The 15,561-nt window shown below is 29.8% G+C and overlaps 2 protein-coding genes and 1 long non-coding RNA gene across 7 annotated transcripts; 2 read left to right on the top strand and 1 right to left on the bottom strand.

Moving 5' to 3' along the window:
* Positions 1 to 980: 980 nt before the first annotated feature.
* Positions 981 to 13,678, bottom strand: Mbt (serine/threonine-protein kinase PAK mbt). 5 transcript variants are annotated; one of them, XM_083049800.1, is made up of 9 exons: positions 13,550 to 13,678; positions 13,203 to 13,313; positions 6,064 to 6,439; positions 5,512 to 5,902; positions 5,008 to 5,088; positions 4,675 to 4,938; positions 3,939 to 4,471; positions 3,476 to 3,629; positions 981 to 3,364 (listed from the first exon to the last, which is right to left on the bottom strand). In XM_083049800.1, the coding sequence occupies exons 2-9, from the start codon at positions 13,234 to 13,236 to the stop codon at positions 3,203 to 3,205; spliced, it is 1,995 nt and encodes a 664-aa protein (XP_082905926.1). In that variant the 5' UTR covers positions 13,237 to 13,313; positions 13,550 to 13,678; the 3' UTR covers positions 981 to 3,202. The 5 variants fall into 5 exon arrangements, with proteins under 5 accessions (XP_082905926.1, XP_082905921.1, XP_082905922.1 ...); XM_083049795.1 differs by having other exon boundaries at positions 4,675 to 5,088; XM_083049796.1 differs by having other exon boundaries at positions 4,675 to 5,088; positions 6,064 to 6,436.
* LOC145942798 (uncharacterized) lies at positions 7,009 to 11,698 on the top strand. Its single transcript, XR_014426419.1, has 3 exons — positions 7,009 to 7,327; positions 10,584 to 10,846; positions 10,995 to 11,698. It is a non-coding gene; the product is annotated as an uncharacterized LOC145942798 (long non-coding RNA).
* Positions 11,859 to 15,419, top strand: LOC145942794 (odorant receptor 43a-like). The gene is made up of 7 exons (XM_083049819.1): positions 11,859 to 12,503; positions 12,984 to 13,253; positions 13,558 to 14,026; positions 14,267 to 14,366; positions 14,558 to 14,680; positions 14,883 to 15,038; positions 15,188 to 15,419. Exons 1-7 carry the CDS (start codon positions 12,395 to 12,397, stop codon positions 15,239 to 15,241), a joined length of 1,281 nt encoding a protein of 426 aa, XP_082905945.1. The 5' UTR covers positions 11,859 to 12,394; the 3' UTR covers positions 15,242 to 15,419.
* The last annotated feature ends 142 nt before the right edge of the window (positions 15,420 to 15,561 follow it).

Raw genomic sequence — 15,561 nt, 5'->3', positions numbered from 1 at the left:
CATAAATGGAATTTTTAAGATAACGAAATAAAAATTTAGATTTTTATAGAGGAACATTTTAATTTTTAAACATTTTGTAAAATTTACTTAAATTCGTTTAATTTGATACGCGTACTTTTAAGATAAAGTCATTTAGAAAGAATCTTCAACATCTTTCTTTTTTTTTAGAGTCTCATCTGTTAAAGCTTTTCCACTGTATTTTTTCTTTCAATTTTCATTCAGTTAATTCTTGAAAAAAAATTTTTTTTAATGCAAGCAGAAATATGCAACAATGGTATTTATTAATTAAGGTAAATAATGTTGGAATTACCTGCAGTTGTTGATAGTTACAATATCTTCTTGAACATTTAATTTTTAAAAAAATTTTTATAGCTGACACGAAGTTTCGTAATCTAATTTCATCTCTCACATGTTTACTGCATACGAAATTGTTGTTCAGTTTTTATTTGCGAAAAGAGAATCCCGTTCGTATTCTCTTGCAATATTGTTTTTTTCTTTTTTCTCTAACGCTATATTCTAACGTTTGTATCAAGCAGTCATAACTTCAGATTGCTTTGCAAAGGCTTTAGATTTTGAAATAAATTTCTATCAAGCAATGTTTCGAGTAAATGTTTCTTATATTCTTATATCACATTATAGAATAATGTAACTATTTTATTTTATTGCAATTATTAATATATACATTAATACAGATAACAAATAAAATTATGATACGTAAAAATATGTAAATGACAATTATATTTTTAAAAAGTAAAAAGTATTTTTATTTATATGACAAAAAGTCTCACATTTTCATCTTGTATTAATTTTTTTAAATAAAGATTATAATATATATTATGTAAAAAAAAAGTTGATGTATATGTTCGGGATTTGTCAATAGTATTGAAAATGATTATTAGAGTTCTCTATATAGGTGTATTTTTGTAAATATAATAGATTCTTTATTACGTAATAAATGTACAACATGTATGAAATAGTCCTGCATATGAAATGAACATTTTTTGGACACTATAGTACATTTAAAATTTGCCAATATGAGTGCTCATTTAGTTAGATCACGTTAAAATTCAAATTTTTATTATATACAGAATAGTTTCTAATCTGTAACTATGTAATGTGTGTAAGAAATACGGTGATTTTGTTTATTAGCTTGATTATAATATTCTAAGGTAATTGCTTAAATATATGGCGAGTATAGTCGGACAGATCTATTTGATATGATTGCAGGTTTTATACACTGTTTCACAAACATATATTTTCATATCTTTAAAAAGCTGCTGACTAACATTGCTTTTTAGTAGTCTATAGATTAGGTCATAATCATGTATTCCTTTTGATGAACAGTATGTAATAATTTCAATTAAATGCACATTACATGATTGAAAATACAGTATCAGTATCCAAAAGGTACAGACAACAAATGTATAATTGTCTGTTCTCTTTTCTGTAATTCTTAAATTAAGCTGCAATAGAATATGTAAAATTCACAAATTCCTAATTAAAATTACACAATAATCTCAATCGTACAAAAAAATACAACATAAAAAAAAATATACATCTTACATGTACACAATTTATTACTATCAAAGGATCACGATTTTCTGCCTTTTGTATGTCACTACGCAACATTTCTGATTTTTTTTACATGTACTAATGATATATCGAAAAAATGATCATTTTTTTATTATCAAATATAGGCCTTTCCATATAGATCTACATACATTTTTTCACAGACTATTTATTTTAAATAATACATATTATAACCCTGTTCTCAAATATATAAAATGTTCGTTTAAGCAAATAGTCTAATTATGTGCAACAGTTGTATAAAAAATAATAGTCAAATATATATTCTACTCTTTAAAGCTTTCCATCTGATCGACTGTTAGCGTTCACGCTTTTTAGGGAACGATGAAATTAGAATATTACAAAAATTCACAATTGATGTAATGATAACGCAAAAGAAAACTTGGAAAAATTTACATGTTACTTCGAAAAATAAAATAGGAATAAAATAGATGTCTTAAGTTTGACTGTGAGTTCCTATAAATTTAGCAAGAAAAAATAACAATAAAAGAGAAAAGAAAAAATCACTTTACTAAGTACTTTGTACAAACAAGTATATTATTTTATTGTTTTGCAGTAATAAGTTAATTGTTGCGACAGTGTTTATTATAAAGGCACTTAAGTGAAAATCCGTTTTGTAAATATCTCACAGTTATAACTATCTGTCATAACATTAAAATAATTACTGCGGATCAAGCGGGCAGTGCCAATACTTGAGGAATGTTTTGACATATTACGTCATTCTCATAAATGCAAAATTAAAATAATATAAAACAATGCAGGAATGTAGTAGCTTATTTTCAAAAAATAATACTTACAAGCACAAGCTCAGACTCGAATGGAATGTAAAATTCGAAAATTATGATTTTTTTCGAAGACTTTCTTAGAATACTGTCTAAAAAAATAGATATATAAATTTATTTATTACATATATATATATAAGGCACGATCAAAGGAATTGATTTATATTAGAGCCTTAAGTTTTACATAAATATAAAAATCTAAGAGAAACTAAGCTGCGCGAATTATTGAATAACATATGGCTTTGGCCTCACACAAAATAAGTGTAGATTTTTTGTATTTCTCTAATATTCAGTGCCAATTAAATTTGAAATAAATTTTAATTTTTATTTAAATTTTATATTTTGCACACATTTTTTTGTATTTATATTTAATTCTATTTTATATAATGTAAAGAAGAGAGAGAAAACTCTTAAATTTTTATAAATTATTATAAAGATTCACTGTTATTCACATGTGACTCAACATACTAAAATTTTAGATTAGAATTTAAAGTATAAAATTAAAAGCAGAAAAAAGTAAATAAAAATAAAAAGTAATATGTTTAAACTATATTGTTTATATAGATATTTTCAACTAAATTATTTGAAACTATGTAAATATTATTCTCATAATCGATCGTGCCTATCGCGACAAAAAAAGAAAAAAAGGACTTGAAGTCCTATGCATGAGTTCAGAAGAAACGCCTGAACCAACTCATCAACTGCCAAACGTAGCAACTTTAACACGAGCTGCAATAGGTCAACGATGATACCTTGTTGAGGATATCATATTATTCTTGTAATCAATATCTGCCTTGACTAACATTCTAACTTACAAAATTATTGTAATCTTGTCAACAATTTGTATGCCTGGCGCCTCTCATTAATGGAATCAAGATACTAGGACTTTGAGCTTGCCTGAGGAATGGATGTTGCAATAATTCAGCTGCCGTAGCCCGTTGCGCTGGATCGCGCACAAGCATTCGTTCGAGAAAACCTTGAAGACGTGGACTGACCTGCAATTAAAGACAAAATATTAAGTATCATATTTTGAATTTATAATTATATTTTAAAATGCTGAACCAAATGTATATGTTTATGTCTAATTTGATAAGAGAGATAATTACTTTGTGAAAATTCTTTAATTTTGGTGGCGGCATATCCCTGATACGTCTCATAGCTTGTAGGGGTGGTTCATTGAAAAATGGTGGCTCGCCATCAATCATCTCAATGATCATTATTCCTAATGACCAGATATCCACTTCAGGTCCATATGGCAACCTATAAATGAAGATGCAGAGAATCTTTAAATATTATATTTACCTAATAATTAAAATAACCGTAATACTTAAAGCGCATGTCAATAGAAATGCCTTTAGTTCACATTTAAAACAATGTTAGATTTTATGTAAGAACATTACAAAATGGATAGAAAAATATTATTTTTATATATTTTATAATCTGTGTTGCATTAAAACTTAATCTTTCTACTGATTCTAGTAATATATTATTAATGATTAAGAAATGATAAAAGTAAGCATAAAATTTACATCATTCAATCTTGAAAGTAATATAAATGTATAAAAATACCTTGAAATGACTTCAGGACTCATCCAATATGGGGTTCCTACAAGAGATTTTCGCTTTGGTAATTCTTGAGAGACTTGAGCACAGAAACCAAAATCTGATAGTTTTACTCTGCCATCTGCCGTAAGTAATATCGAATCTGATTTAATATCCCTGTGTATAACACCCTGTGAGTGTAAGTACGCCAATGGTTTGAGGCACTGAGAACACACTGTCGCTATTTGACTCTCATCCATCCTTGAGTGTGTTACGATATCAGTTAGTGCACCTCCCTCCAAATACTCCATAACGACCCACAACTCATCGTCTACCAAGAAACTATCATACATCTCGACTATATTGGGATGATGATAGTCTCTCATAATAACAACTTCATTAAAAAGCAATTCACGTCTTTGTTGTTTTCTTAAATCCATTTTCTTAACTGCGACTTGACGATTTGTACTTTTATCTGTAGCTATGCATACAGTTCCTGTGCTACCTTCGCCAATTTTCAAGAAATTCTCCAAATTTTCTCTCGGATCACCTTGGCTTACCTAAATGCATATATATAATGTAAATATCATATATCACACATTAAAATTAAATCCCTGAGTATAAAATTTGTTTAATTGTGTTTAAGAGATGAAGATATCTAATTTAATAAATCTAAAAATATGTTTTCTTTCGTGAAAATATAATGTTTAATGTAGATCTAGCAATGTAATAGATAATTTTTAAAAATGTAAATTCTACATACCACCATCTGTAAAGCAGCCCTAAATTGTTCATGCGTAAGTCTCTGCTCTGTTTGCTTGTTGGTATTGTTTGCACTTGTACCAACAGCCAAATTTCCTGAAGAGACGGCACTCTTCATGTTTTGATTTTGATCCGGAGTAGAACCACTTCCTGATACTGTGGACGGCATGCTTGGTTTTGATAAATTATGCATTGATTGAGAAGTTTCCATTGGTTTTTTCAGATGTGACTGGAGGTTGGACGAATTTTCAGACATATTATATGCCTGAGGATATTTATTAATGTTATGTGAACTTAATTGACTCAATGGTCTTTGCGAAGCTATCGAACCTACTGGTGAGATTTTTGGCTGTAGCTTGTGTAATAACATATTTTGGTTCACTTGATGTTCTCTCGATGCCTCTGCAGCTGAACCCTATAAATTAAGTAATATTATCATTACATTAATTATAATGTATGTATGTATAATATATCTAATGTAATTAATGTGTTATATATTTATTAAATATATATTCTGCTTTTCTTGAAATAGAAGAAAACTAATGTTACAATTTGCGTTTTAATTTTTAAAATATAATTGATTTAGATTGTACATCTCTTTTTGTCTAAATTGAGCTAATTAAATTATTTAACTCAACATATGTATATATATAATTATGACTTAAGAAGAATAAAAGATTAAATTATTAAATTTTAATTAGTTTATGGAAAAAGATTATAAATATAAATGTTCTTAAATTGTGCACGATTGCTAAAGTTTTAATTGTATACAAATAAAAATATTATTCTTCTTGAGATAAATACAAGTACATATGCATAGTATTGTATGATTAATTACCTGTACATTGCCGTTATATTGAGCTGATGTCATGGCCATTTGGGAATTTAGTCTGTGAAATTCTGAATCTGGAAATTGTGGGTTATTTGGACTTTGTACTGGAGCTTGTGAATTAATAATAGGACTTAGGTTTTGGAAATTTAGTGATAAATTTGGTACATTTGATCCGGAATGAGTTAAATTTGGCGATGACTGCATATTAGGATTAAGATTTTGAAGGTTTGGGATCATATTCTGTATACTGGAACTTAGTCCACTGCCAACACTCGGAGAATTCTGTCTCAGTTTATCAATATAGTTATGTGGTTTGTTAAAATTTATGAAGGCTTGATTAATATTTGAAGGTACCTCCTGGCCTTCGGGGACGGATGGTGGAAGATTACTTGCATGCCTGCAAATGTATGACACATGACTATAATAATGTTATAATCATTAATTTCATCAAAAATAATACAGGATATTGAAAGATTATCCATAACAAATTTGAAGCTACTTAATTTATTTACAACACTAAACTTTAATAAATTATTGTGATCTATATTAATAGCGTACCTGTAATCTCTCCTGAGTCGAGGTGGACTCGAAGAGCGTAGAGAATTGGAGCGAGCAACCGTACTGGTCTTAGGCAAACCATTCTCCACAGTCTTATCGTTTGCAAGTGGTCTATTTATTCTAGGATCATTGTGTCCTCTTACAATAGTCTTCAAGTCAAGGATCTCAGTAGGCGTGATCTCGCTTGGATCGACCAATGGCAGTGGTCTGTTGGTCGATTTTAGAATCTGGTTATTCCCAACTATCGAAGCCCATTGCAGAGGTAATCCGACAAACTTGCCCTCGCGTTTGTCAAACCCGGTATGAACCCTGTGCTCGAAGTTGGTCGGTGTGGAGATTTGCGGTTTCTTTTTCTTCTTGGTAAACATTGTTCCTGCTTCAAGAAAACAAGCATTAGCATGCTGTCCAATACAAACGAACGTACCTGACATATAATACAATAATTTTCACCATCTACGTGCGTGTATAAATATAATCTGGTATTTATCTACGTAAAAACATAAGAGGTAAAGGCACACGATGCTACAACTGTCAGATCGCACACGCCTATTCCGCCATCGCGACATCCCCCGCGAACACTTTTCGCCGATTATCAAAAACCAGCGATCCACGTTACGAGGGAAGGAATATCGCGCGTGCGAAGCGTGGAAGTGGCGTGAAATAGGTGAAGAAGATAGCTTGGCGAGGAGGAAGCCAAGTGACAGCAGCAACGCCTACCGTGCGACGACGCGATTCCTGGGAGACGCGGCTCCGCCGAGGCTCGCCCGTCCTGGCTTGATTGTCGCACCTGGGGATCTCCTCCTCGTGGAAACTCTCAGAACGAGACGCGATGCGCGAGCAGACGAGACAGCGGCGAAACATAGGCGAGGCTGCGCCGCGTTAAACCACGTAAATACGCCATTCATCCATTTCGACAAATCGCACACCTGCGCGCCGTGCGGTAAGCTTACGAATCTCTCGTGGCATTTAGTTCATGACAATTTGCTGAACGTGTGCGCGCGCGCATGCACACGTGATCGAGGTGATAGTACTACGCGGCACCTGCGCAAGAGCGAGAGCGGAGCGAAGAGCGAACCGGAAACGGGAGACGGAGAGAGTACGAGAGAAAGCGATCTGAAATGATCGAGGTGAAAAAGAGCGATTGTGCGAAAATCCATCGATCGAGCATTTTAAAGAGCGCGGTGTTCCAGTTCGGTCAACTTAAACTTATGCCTAGAGAGAGAGTCCTCGCACCTCTGTATATCTCCTTTCAATTCCAAGAGAGGTACGCCATTTCTATATATAAGCGAACACTGAAATTAACGCGGCGATTAAAGCAATGAGAATATGTATTTTAAAAAAGCCGTTTCCGTTCTTTCTATAAGTGGTATATTCTGTAAGAAAATATTCGCTCTTTCTTTTTTGCTCTACAGTGATACATATATAGCTTACAGAGATACAACCTTATAGAGCATCTTTACAGAATAGACCAGTTAAATGTATTTTATAAAAATAATAGAAATGCGTTTTTAAAAAGAGAGTATATATAGATTCTAATTCAAAAATTTTTTTTATTTTTTTAAAGTTATATTATCTAAAAAAAGGAATAAATAGTAAATCTAGAAATATTAAATAAAAATTATATTTTAATTAATTAATTTTACCTTAATATTTATTATTAAGTAAAAAATAAAATAAATATCACGAAAAATATATTGTAAAAATCTAAAAATGAGGAAAAAAATGTTAAATTTTCTTAAATAAAGTACGTTGCTAAATAAATTACGTGATTATGACTGCAACATGCAAGACTATAAATTCTTATAAAAAAATTAAATTTAAAGGGAATTTCTATTATTTCTTGTAAATTAATTTTTTTCATTGATGTCATTTGCAATTCATATTATAAATTGTGAACCAATATAACATTACGCAGCAACGATTTAATGACAGTGAAAGCAGTTGATGTTCGATATTCCTCTGAGAGAAACTTCTAACACTACGTGAAATAATAACGTGATCTAAATTTACTTTTGTTCTATAAAATATACAGAATTTAATGATTCCGAACAATAGACTCGAACAAGGAAATGTTGACATCGCGAATACGAAAATGAGTTAATTTATAGTAAAAATCTATCAAAGATACATATATACGAGTACTTGTACAAGAGTTTTTTTTTTACTAGAACAACACAAGCGTGCACTATTCCTCGATTTTATATAAAAAAGAATATTTTTATATGAAGTTTGTTTAAACTTTATTAGTATTTTGACAGAAATCAGCTGACTAAAGCATTAATTTGCTAATTAAATTTTAAAATAAAAATATGTTATAAAAATTAAAATAATAATGTTATAAATAATGTTATAATACTTTAAACTCAAATATTTTTTGTGACCTAAATCAGCTGTTAACTATAAAAAAATATTAACCGAGTTTAAAAAACTATAACATTTTATTTTAAACATATTTTATTTTATAATTTTTATAACATATTATTATTTTAAAATTTAATTAGCAAATTAACGCTTTAATCAGCTGATGTTTGTAAAAAAATATAAATAAAGCGTTAATTTGCTAATTAAATTTTAAAATAATAGTATGTTATAAAATGTAAAATAGTAATATGTTGTAAATAATATGTTATAATGCTTTATCTGCAATTAATATTTTTTGACAGAAATCAGCTGATAACTGTCAAAAATATTAATCGAGTTTAAAAAATTATGATATATTATTTAAAACATATTATTATATTAATTTTTATAACATATTTTTATTTTAAAATTTAATTAACAAATTAACATCTTATTAATATTTTTTGACAGAAATCAGCTGATTAAAGAGTTAATTTGCTAATTAAATTTTAAAATAATAATATGGTAAAAAATTAAAATAGTAATATGTTGTAAATAATATGTTATAATACTTTAGTCTTGATTAATATTTTTTGACAGAAATCAGCTGATAATTGTCAAAAATATTTTCTGACCGGCGAAAAAGCCGAGAAAAATCGCATCGCGTACATTCCTCGTCCTCTCACCTTTATTAAAAGATTGCATTACGAAAAACATTTTCGCGATTCTGAACGGTCTTACGTTTCATTTTTATCCTTGTTTCTTTCTTGTGCAAAATTTAATTGGTTCTAAATAATGTAATCGAGAGCGATTTTTTGTTTTTTGTTATATCTTATATACTTGCTAAAATCTTATACATTAGAATTTTTTTTTAGAGAATAATATCTAAATTTAATTTTTTTCAACCTTAAGAAGATATATATGTATATTGTTCATTCGTCAATTTTTAAAGTTAACTTTTTTGAAAGCAAAACCTCGTACGAAAAAAAAGTTTTATTCTATATTCATGACTTATTTTTAGATGAGAAATCACCTTCTTTCGAATTGCTTTATGTTGTTCGACCCACCTTGTATTTTACATTTGCAATATTATATAAATACTTTATTTTTAGATTTTTCTTATACGTTTGATAAAACCCTAGCTCTTTTTCCAAGAGTTCTAAAATTTCTAATTCATTTCAGTAAGAGTTCTGGAGATTAATTAAACATAAAAAAATAAGAGTCCAAAGATATAAAATTTGCCAATTTCCCTTTTTCATTATACAGGAATTAACTTAAATAATAACATTCCTTTTTGTTTTTAATCAGAATCGATTTTCAAGCTTTTTACATATATTTTACGGAGATTTATATCTCTTATTATTAGATCTCATTATTTTTATTGTTATTTGTACAGCAACTTCATAGAATACAAATTTTGGACTTGTATCAGTCTTTTTTTTCTTGTTTAAAAAGCTGTCTTTCAAGGAAAATGTTAGGAGAAACATGTTGATAAGAAATATTAAGATAATGCCGCACAAACGTTCTTTTCGTGCTATTATATATTAGAGGTGATACAATGATTAATGAACGTCGGGTGTTATTAATTATTTGTCAGTTGCGTGATATGATGCTATTAAGTAATGAAATGGGACTAACGATGTGTAAAAATAAAATTAATCAAATAATATATTGCAATTATTTGAGACATTATCTCATCTTATTTTTTAGAACAACCTAAGCACGCGCTATTCTTCGGATTTGTATTTAAAAAAATGATATTAAAAAAAATAATATAAAGTTTATTTAAACTCGATTAATATTTTTTTACAGAAATCAGTTGATTAAAGCGTTAATTTACTAATTAAATTTAAAAATAAAAATATGTTATAAAAATTAAAATAGTAATATGTTGTAAATAATATGTTGTAATACCTTATTTTCGATTAATATTTTTTGACAGAAATCAGCTGATAACTGTCAAAAATATTAATCGAGTTTAAAGTATTATAGCATATTATTTAAAACATATTATTATTTTAATTTTTAAAACATATTATATCAAAAATTAATTAGCAAATTAACGCTTTAATCGTCTGATTTCTGTCAAAAATATTAATAAAGCGAAAATTTACTTAAATTTTTAAATAATAATATGTTATAAAAATTAAAATAGTAATATTTTATTTTATTTGTTACAGGTAGCATTGCTGATAAGCTGCGCGCGAGATTCTCGAGTGTCGAACGGATGTTAATTCGTGCGATTATAGTTTTCGCATCGTTTTTTCATTGCGCAATGTACGCGAAATACGCGTGCGATTCATGCGTCATGTCGGGAGTGCCGTGTAAAGTGTCGGGCGATCGTAATTATTCGTGTTTTCGCGAGTGTCGTGAGTGCTACCATTGACGAAAAGAGGAGGAGGAGGCCCGGGGAAGCATCGAGCGACAGCAGGGCAACTGTGAGGTATGCAAAATATCTAAAAACATTTTTTTTCTAAACTGCATTTAGATATTCGACCGTTTCCAGACTTTCAAAACACTTTGTACACACACATACACACACCCAAACCCCACACACATGTATATACATAATTTGAATATTTTGTTTTCAGATCAATGTGTGTGCTGTGTACTACAACTCTGCTATTGCACGTATCGGTGAGTGAGAAATTGTTTATTTTGATCGAGTTGAAAGTATTATAACATCCCTTTCTAAAAGAGGCATGTTAAGTCCATTCTCACAAGTATTGTTGGATCTTTTCCGCGATGCTTATTGACTGTCTCGATTCGCATTGTGCGTTATATTTGTAGCATCGAGAGGCTGTCATCGCGAGAGTTAATAGTTTGACAGTTTGTCCAAAATAAAATTAAATAAAATAATATTTTTTAAATAATATGTCATAATACTTTAAACTCGATTAATATTTTTGATAGTTATCAGCTGATTTCTGTCAAAAAATATTAAAAATATTATTCTGGTTGGGCGAGATGATAAGAAAAAAAGATGTGCAAAACGGGAAATTAACGGTTGACCTGAAATTGATCCTCAGAATCCCAACACGGTTGTAAGTGCGAATTATTGTCGATTTTACGGTTTAATTCCCAGTTAGTTAAGCACGCGTTAATTGAGACGGCTTGCGACTTCAAGTGGCGCAACCGAAGTGATTTTCGCTATTTATGCTAAGAGAGACTCTCCTTGAAACAAAGCGTAGAAAATGTATATTTCCATATAAATGTAAATGAAAAATATGTTCTTGGAAAAAGATAAAAGCACAAATATTCATTATTTCATAAAAATAATATATTTTGTATAAAAAGCGAGCACAACTTACGTCTTTTGTGAATAATCTTTATCTTTAATTGAGTCTATAAACTAGTAAACATTTTAATTTTTAATTTTTACTTGTCAAAAAAATAGGAGAGCTCTAAATTAAATAATATTAAAAGAAATTGAGAAAAATGTGTAGAAATATTAAAATAGAGACAAAATTTTAATTTAAATAAAACTTGGCAGTTCTAAATAGGAGCTATAAGTTAAATAATTAAAATAAAAGTGATCTGAGATTGCATAAATATTAAAGTAGACGTTAAATTGGAAATTAAATTATAAAAAATCGGAGAAAAATTTAAATTAAAGATAAAGACAAAGTATATTTTATTCGTTTCTTACCATTTGTTTCGCATTCATTGCTCACATGATCGCGACTAATTCTTAAATTACTATACTGTCTTAAATTACTATGCTGTGGAGAAAGAGATTTTTACAAGAATGCATTAATAATGCATCAATCTACGTATATACAATATAGTATTTTTTTGAACTGCTCCCATCTTATTCGCGACATACTGATGCTTCGAAGTCTACGTTTTCTCGAATATCTTTCTTTTGTCGAACTCCGAGGGTGAATGATGCATTAATGATACGAACTGTTCACTGCGGTTATCGGTGCATGCAATATTTAATGCGCTGTGGCTATTTTATAAGCTTTAGTACTTGAATATATGTTTCGCGATGTATATGTATCTGTTGCTTGCTGGTGGGGATAACATTTTTTTTACGGAGAAAAATAGTGCATCGTCAACCTTCGATATGGATGCTGCTAAACATTCAGGATACGCAGGTTTGTTTGCGTTCCTATATTCTCTATTAGAATATTTGTTTGGTGATCTTAAGAATTAATTATTTTTTTTATTAAACTGCAGTATGGTAACACATTATATATTGCTCTGCATTAATATATTGTTAAAGAAGACATGTATTTTTAGAGTTATAAAGTGTATATATATGCATAAAGTAACATTTTTATATATAACTATCATGATTTAAATAATTTCTGCAAAAACATTACAAATATAATTTATAAGCGTATTGTAAGAGAAAGATACAGTGCTTAAAGTGCTTGATCTTTCCAAACTGGTATAGGAGGGAAAAGAGCGCGAATTAAGATACCGAGAGAGAGTGATATATAATGATTAATCATTTTAATTATGAATTGTGTTTATTACTTCTTCAATATTTTTGCAACAAAAAATATTGTTCTGAAACGTTTCGTTAAATTAATTCGCAAGTTTACGCAAACACGATATTTTTTCGTAGCTAGACTTTAAATGGGCGGTGGAATTGAATCGTTATAGTCTGCAATTTATCGGTCTTTGGCCGAAAATGGAAGAAACGATGCGGGAGAAGTTAATGGCCAATGTACGTGTATTTCTATTGATAATCATGGTAGCTTTCGTTTGCGTGATTCCCTGCATACATTCCCTGATAAGAGTTTGGGGAGATCTGATGTCGGTGACGGATAATCTGCAGTTCACTTTACCTTTGGTGTCGATGATAATGAAGCTCGTCATCATGTGGAGCAAAAAAGCTGGTAGATACGTTTCGCAATTTTTTTCGTAGAGGACATTTGAATAGGAAGATGAAGATTGCTCTAAAAAATAACACAATAACGTTAATATTAAAAATCTTTAAAAATAATAAATGTTATAATACAATTAAGAAAAGCAAGGAATGACGGATGACGGTAAAATTTTCTAAACTTTATAATAATTCAAGTTATTTTATAATAACCATTGTAATTTTATCATTGCAAAATTAGCTGCGTTGTTACATTTAGCAATCTCGAATTTTTCACTTAGTTTAAACTATTTATTCGTTATAATGTACCTTTCAAGCTCTCGCGCCAATCATGCACATGATCGCCAAAGATTGGCTGAGGCTCAAGTCTAACGAGGAGCGTGAAATCATGATAAGATGCGCACGGATCCCTCGTATAATCATAATGTGCGGATTCGTCTCGATGTTCGCGTCGTTTATCCTACTATTCATTCTGCCATGCCTCGGGATCACCATAAGATACATCACGAACGTGTCAGATCCGGGCAAACCGCTGCCTCTGCAGACATACTATCCCTACGACACTGACACGAGTCCGTACTTCGAACTCACGTTTCTCGCCCAGGGTGTCACTCTCATGGTATCCGCCATGGGTTACACCGCGATCGACAGCCTCTTTGGATTGCTGATTTTTCATGTCTGCGGTCAACTCCAGAATCTTAAGGACCGGTTGACGGACAAGAATAAGGATCCAAATTTCGATCGTGTCCTGGCGGACGTCATAACGGATCATGTACGCCTTATCAGGTTTCGTACGCAATGCTTATTCGTTGCCTCGATGACATAGATTGGATTAAAATAATCCATTAGAAATTTTTCATAAGAGGCAAATTGCGTGACAGCTTTTCTGCGGGACCTGAAATCACAGAATTGTATTTATTTTTATATGTATCAGATTTTTCAGGCGCGATCGATTAAGTAAACGAATACAAATAATTAACGCAGTTCTCCATTTTTACATTATTTATAATGTAAATTTTATTATAGATGCGTTGAAGTCATTGAGAGTACGTTTACTTTGATGCTTCTTGGATTATTCCTCTATTTCGGTACATTATTTAGTCTCTATGGATTCTTACTAGTTACCGTAAGTTCTTTTTTCTATCGCGATTATAACGAGAATAATTCATTGATCGGTTTTAATTCGTCTCATTTAATATTTTAATTTTATTGTATATTTAGATTGAAAAAAAAAATATGAAAAAAATTGTATTGAAATTGTACCAAGTTCGATCATTGCATATTTCTAGCATGTATTTTTTTCTTAATTAATCATAGATTATCACCGATAAACATCGTCATTTGTCTATCGTAAGATTGTTATTTCTTGTAACGGTCCTTGCGAATATTTTCGGGCATATGTGTTTATACTGTGCAGTTGGAGAATTTTTAATAACACAGGTAAACGCATTTTGATTCATCTTTTACTAAAGTAAAATTCATCCTTAACTAAAATAAAATAAATCAAATATAATTGAGGATCTTTATTCTCGTCTGTTTCAACACAATTTCTTTACTCCTGCAATCTGTGACATTTTGAGTAGTATAAAAATACTAATTGATCAACTCTCTATAAACAAAATAAATTTGTGTCGTATTATAGTGCGAAAGTATCTACACTGCTGCATGTGAATATCGTTGGTACAAATTGAAATCAAAGCAAGCGAGAAATTTAATTTTATTAATGATGCGCTCAAATAAGCCACTTAACGTAACAGTTGGAAAAATTTTTCCTCTAACGATGAATGCCTTTTGCAGCGTAAGTGAAGTATAATTTATAAATTCGTAATGTATCTTACAATTAATTATTTTATTAAAGAATTTAATATTCATATTTACTTTTGTAAAGAGAGATTCAATCATACATATAATGTTATAATAGTTTTAATATAGCTTACTTATTTTCAGCTATTGAAAACGTCAGGTGGTTATATATCGGTTCTGCTTGCACGACATGATTAATGCTATTGAATCGCATTAATATATAATTATCATAATCATGATGGTAGTGACAATAATTATCATGATGGTGATAACATTAAATATCGATAGTGTGTAGAGAACTTAACAATATTTAAAATATTTTTATTTGAAATATTGTATTTTATTTCGAATATATTATAGAAAGATTATTTTATGTACTGTCTATGTTTTATATGCATTTCGTATATATTTTACATAGATTATTATATTTAATTACTCAGCTCCAGCAATCTGATTGAATCTAGTAATTAAATAATCAATGTAGTATTAATTATTGCTTTCGGCTATAAATAAAAATG

This window comes from Prenolepis imparis, unplaced genomic scaffold (assembly GCF_030444845.1).
Source record: "Prenolepis imparis isolate NDT839.2.m4 unplaced genomic scaffold, iyPreImpa1.0 SCAF_11, whole genome shotgun sequence".
NCBI lineage: Eukaryota > Metazoa > Arthropoda > Insecta > Hymenoptera > Formicidae > Prenolepis > Prenolepis imparis.
The sequence above is the reverse complement of the archived record's forward strand: the minus strand, read 5'-3'. Positions and strand labels throughout refer to the sequence as shown.

Coding starts and splice junctions, on each gene's coding strand:
- Mbt (XM_083049795.1), bottom strand. CDS start 13,236: ATGATGACGAGCTTCATTATCATCGACACCAAAG. Junction 6,440..13,202: donor CATTATCATCGACACCAAAG/GTAAAGTGAACT, acceptor GTTTTCTTGAAG/CAGGAACAATGTTTACCAAG. Junction 3,630..3,938: donor AGTCCTGAAGTCATTTCAAG/GTATTTTTATAC, acceptor CTTCATTTATAG/GTTGCCATATGGACCTGAAG.
- LOC145942794 (XM_083049819.1), top strand. CDS start 12,395: ATGTATATGTATCTGTTGCTTGCTGGTGGGGATAACATTTTTTTTACG. Junction 13,254..13,557: donor CATGTGGAGCAAAAAAGCTG/GTAGATACGTTT, acceptor GTACCTTTCAAG/CTCTCGCGCCAATCATGCAC. Junction 14,681..14,882: donor GAGAATTTTTAATAACACAG/GTAAACGCATTT, acceptor GTCGTATTATAG/TGCGAAAGTATCTACACTGC.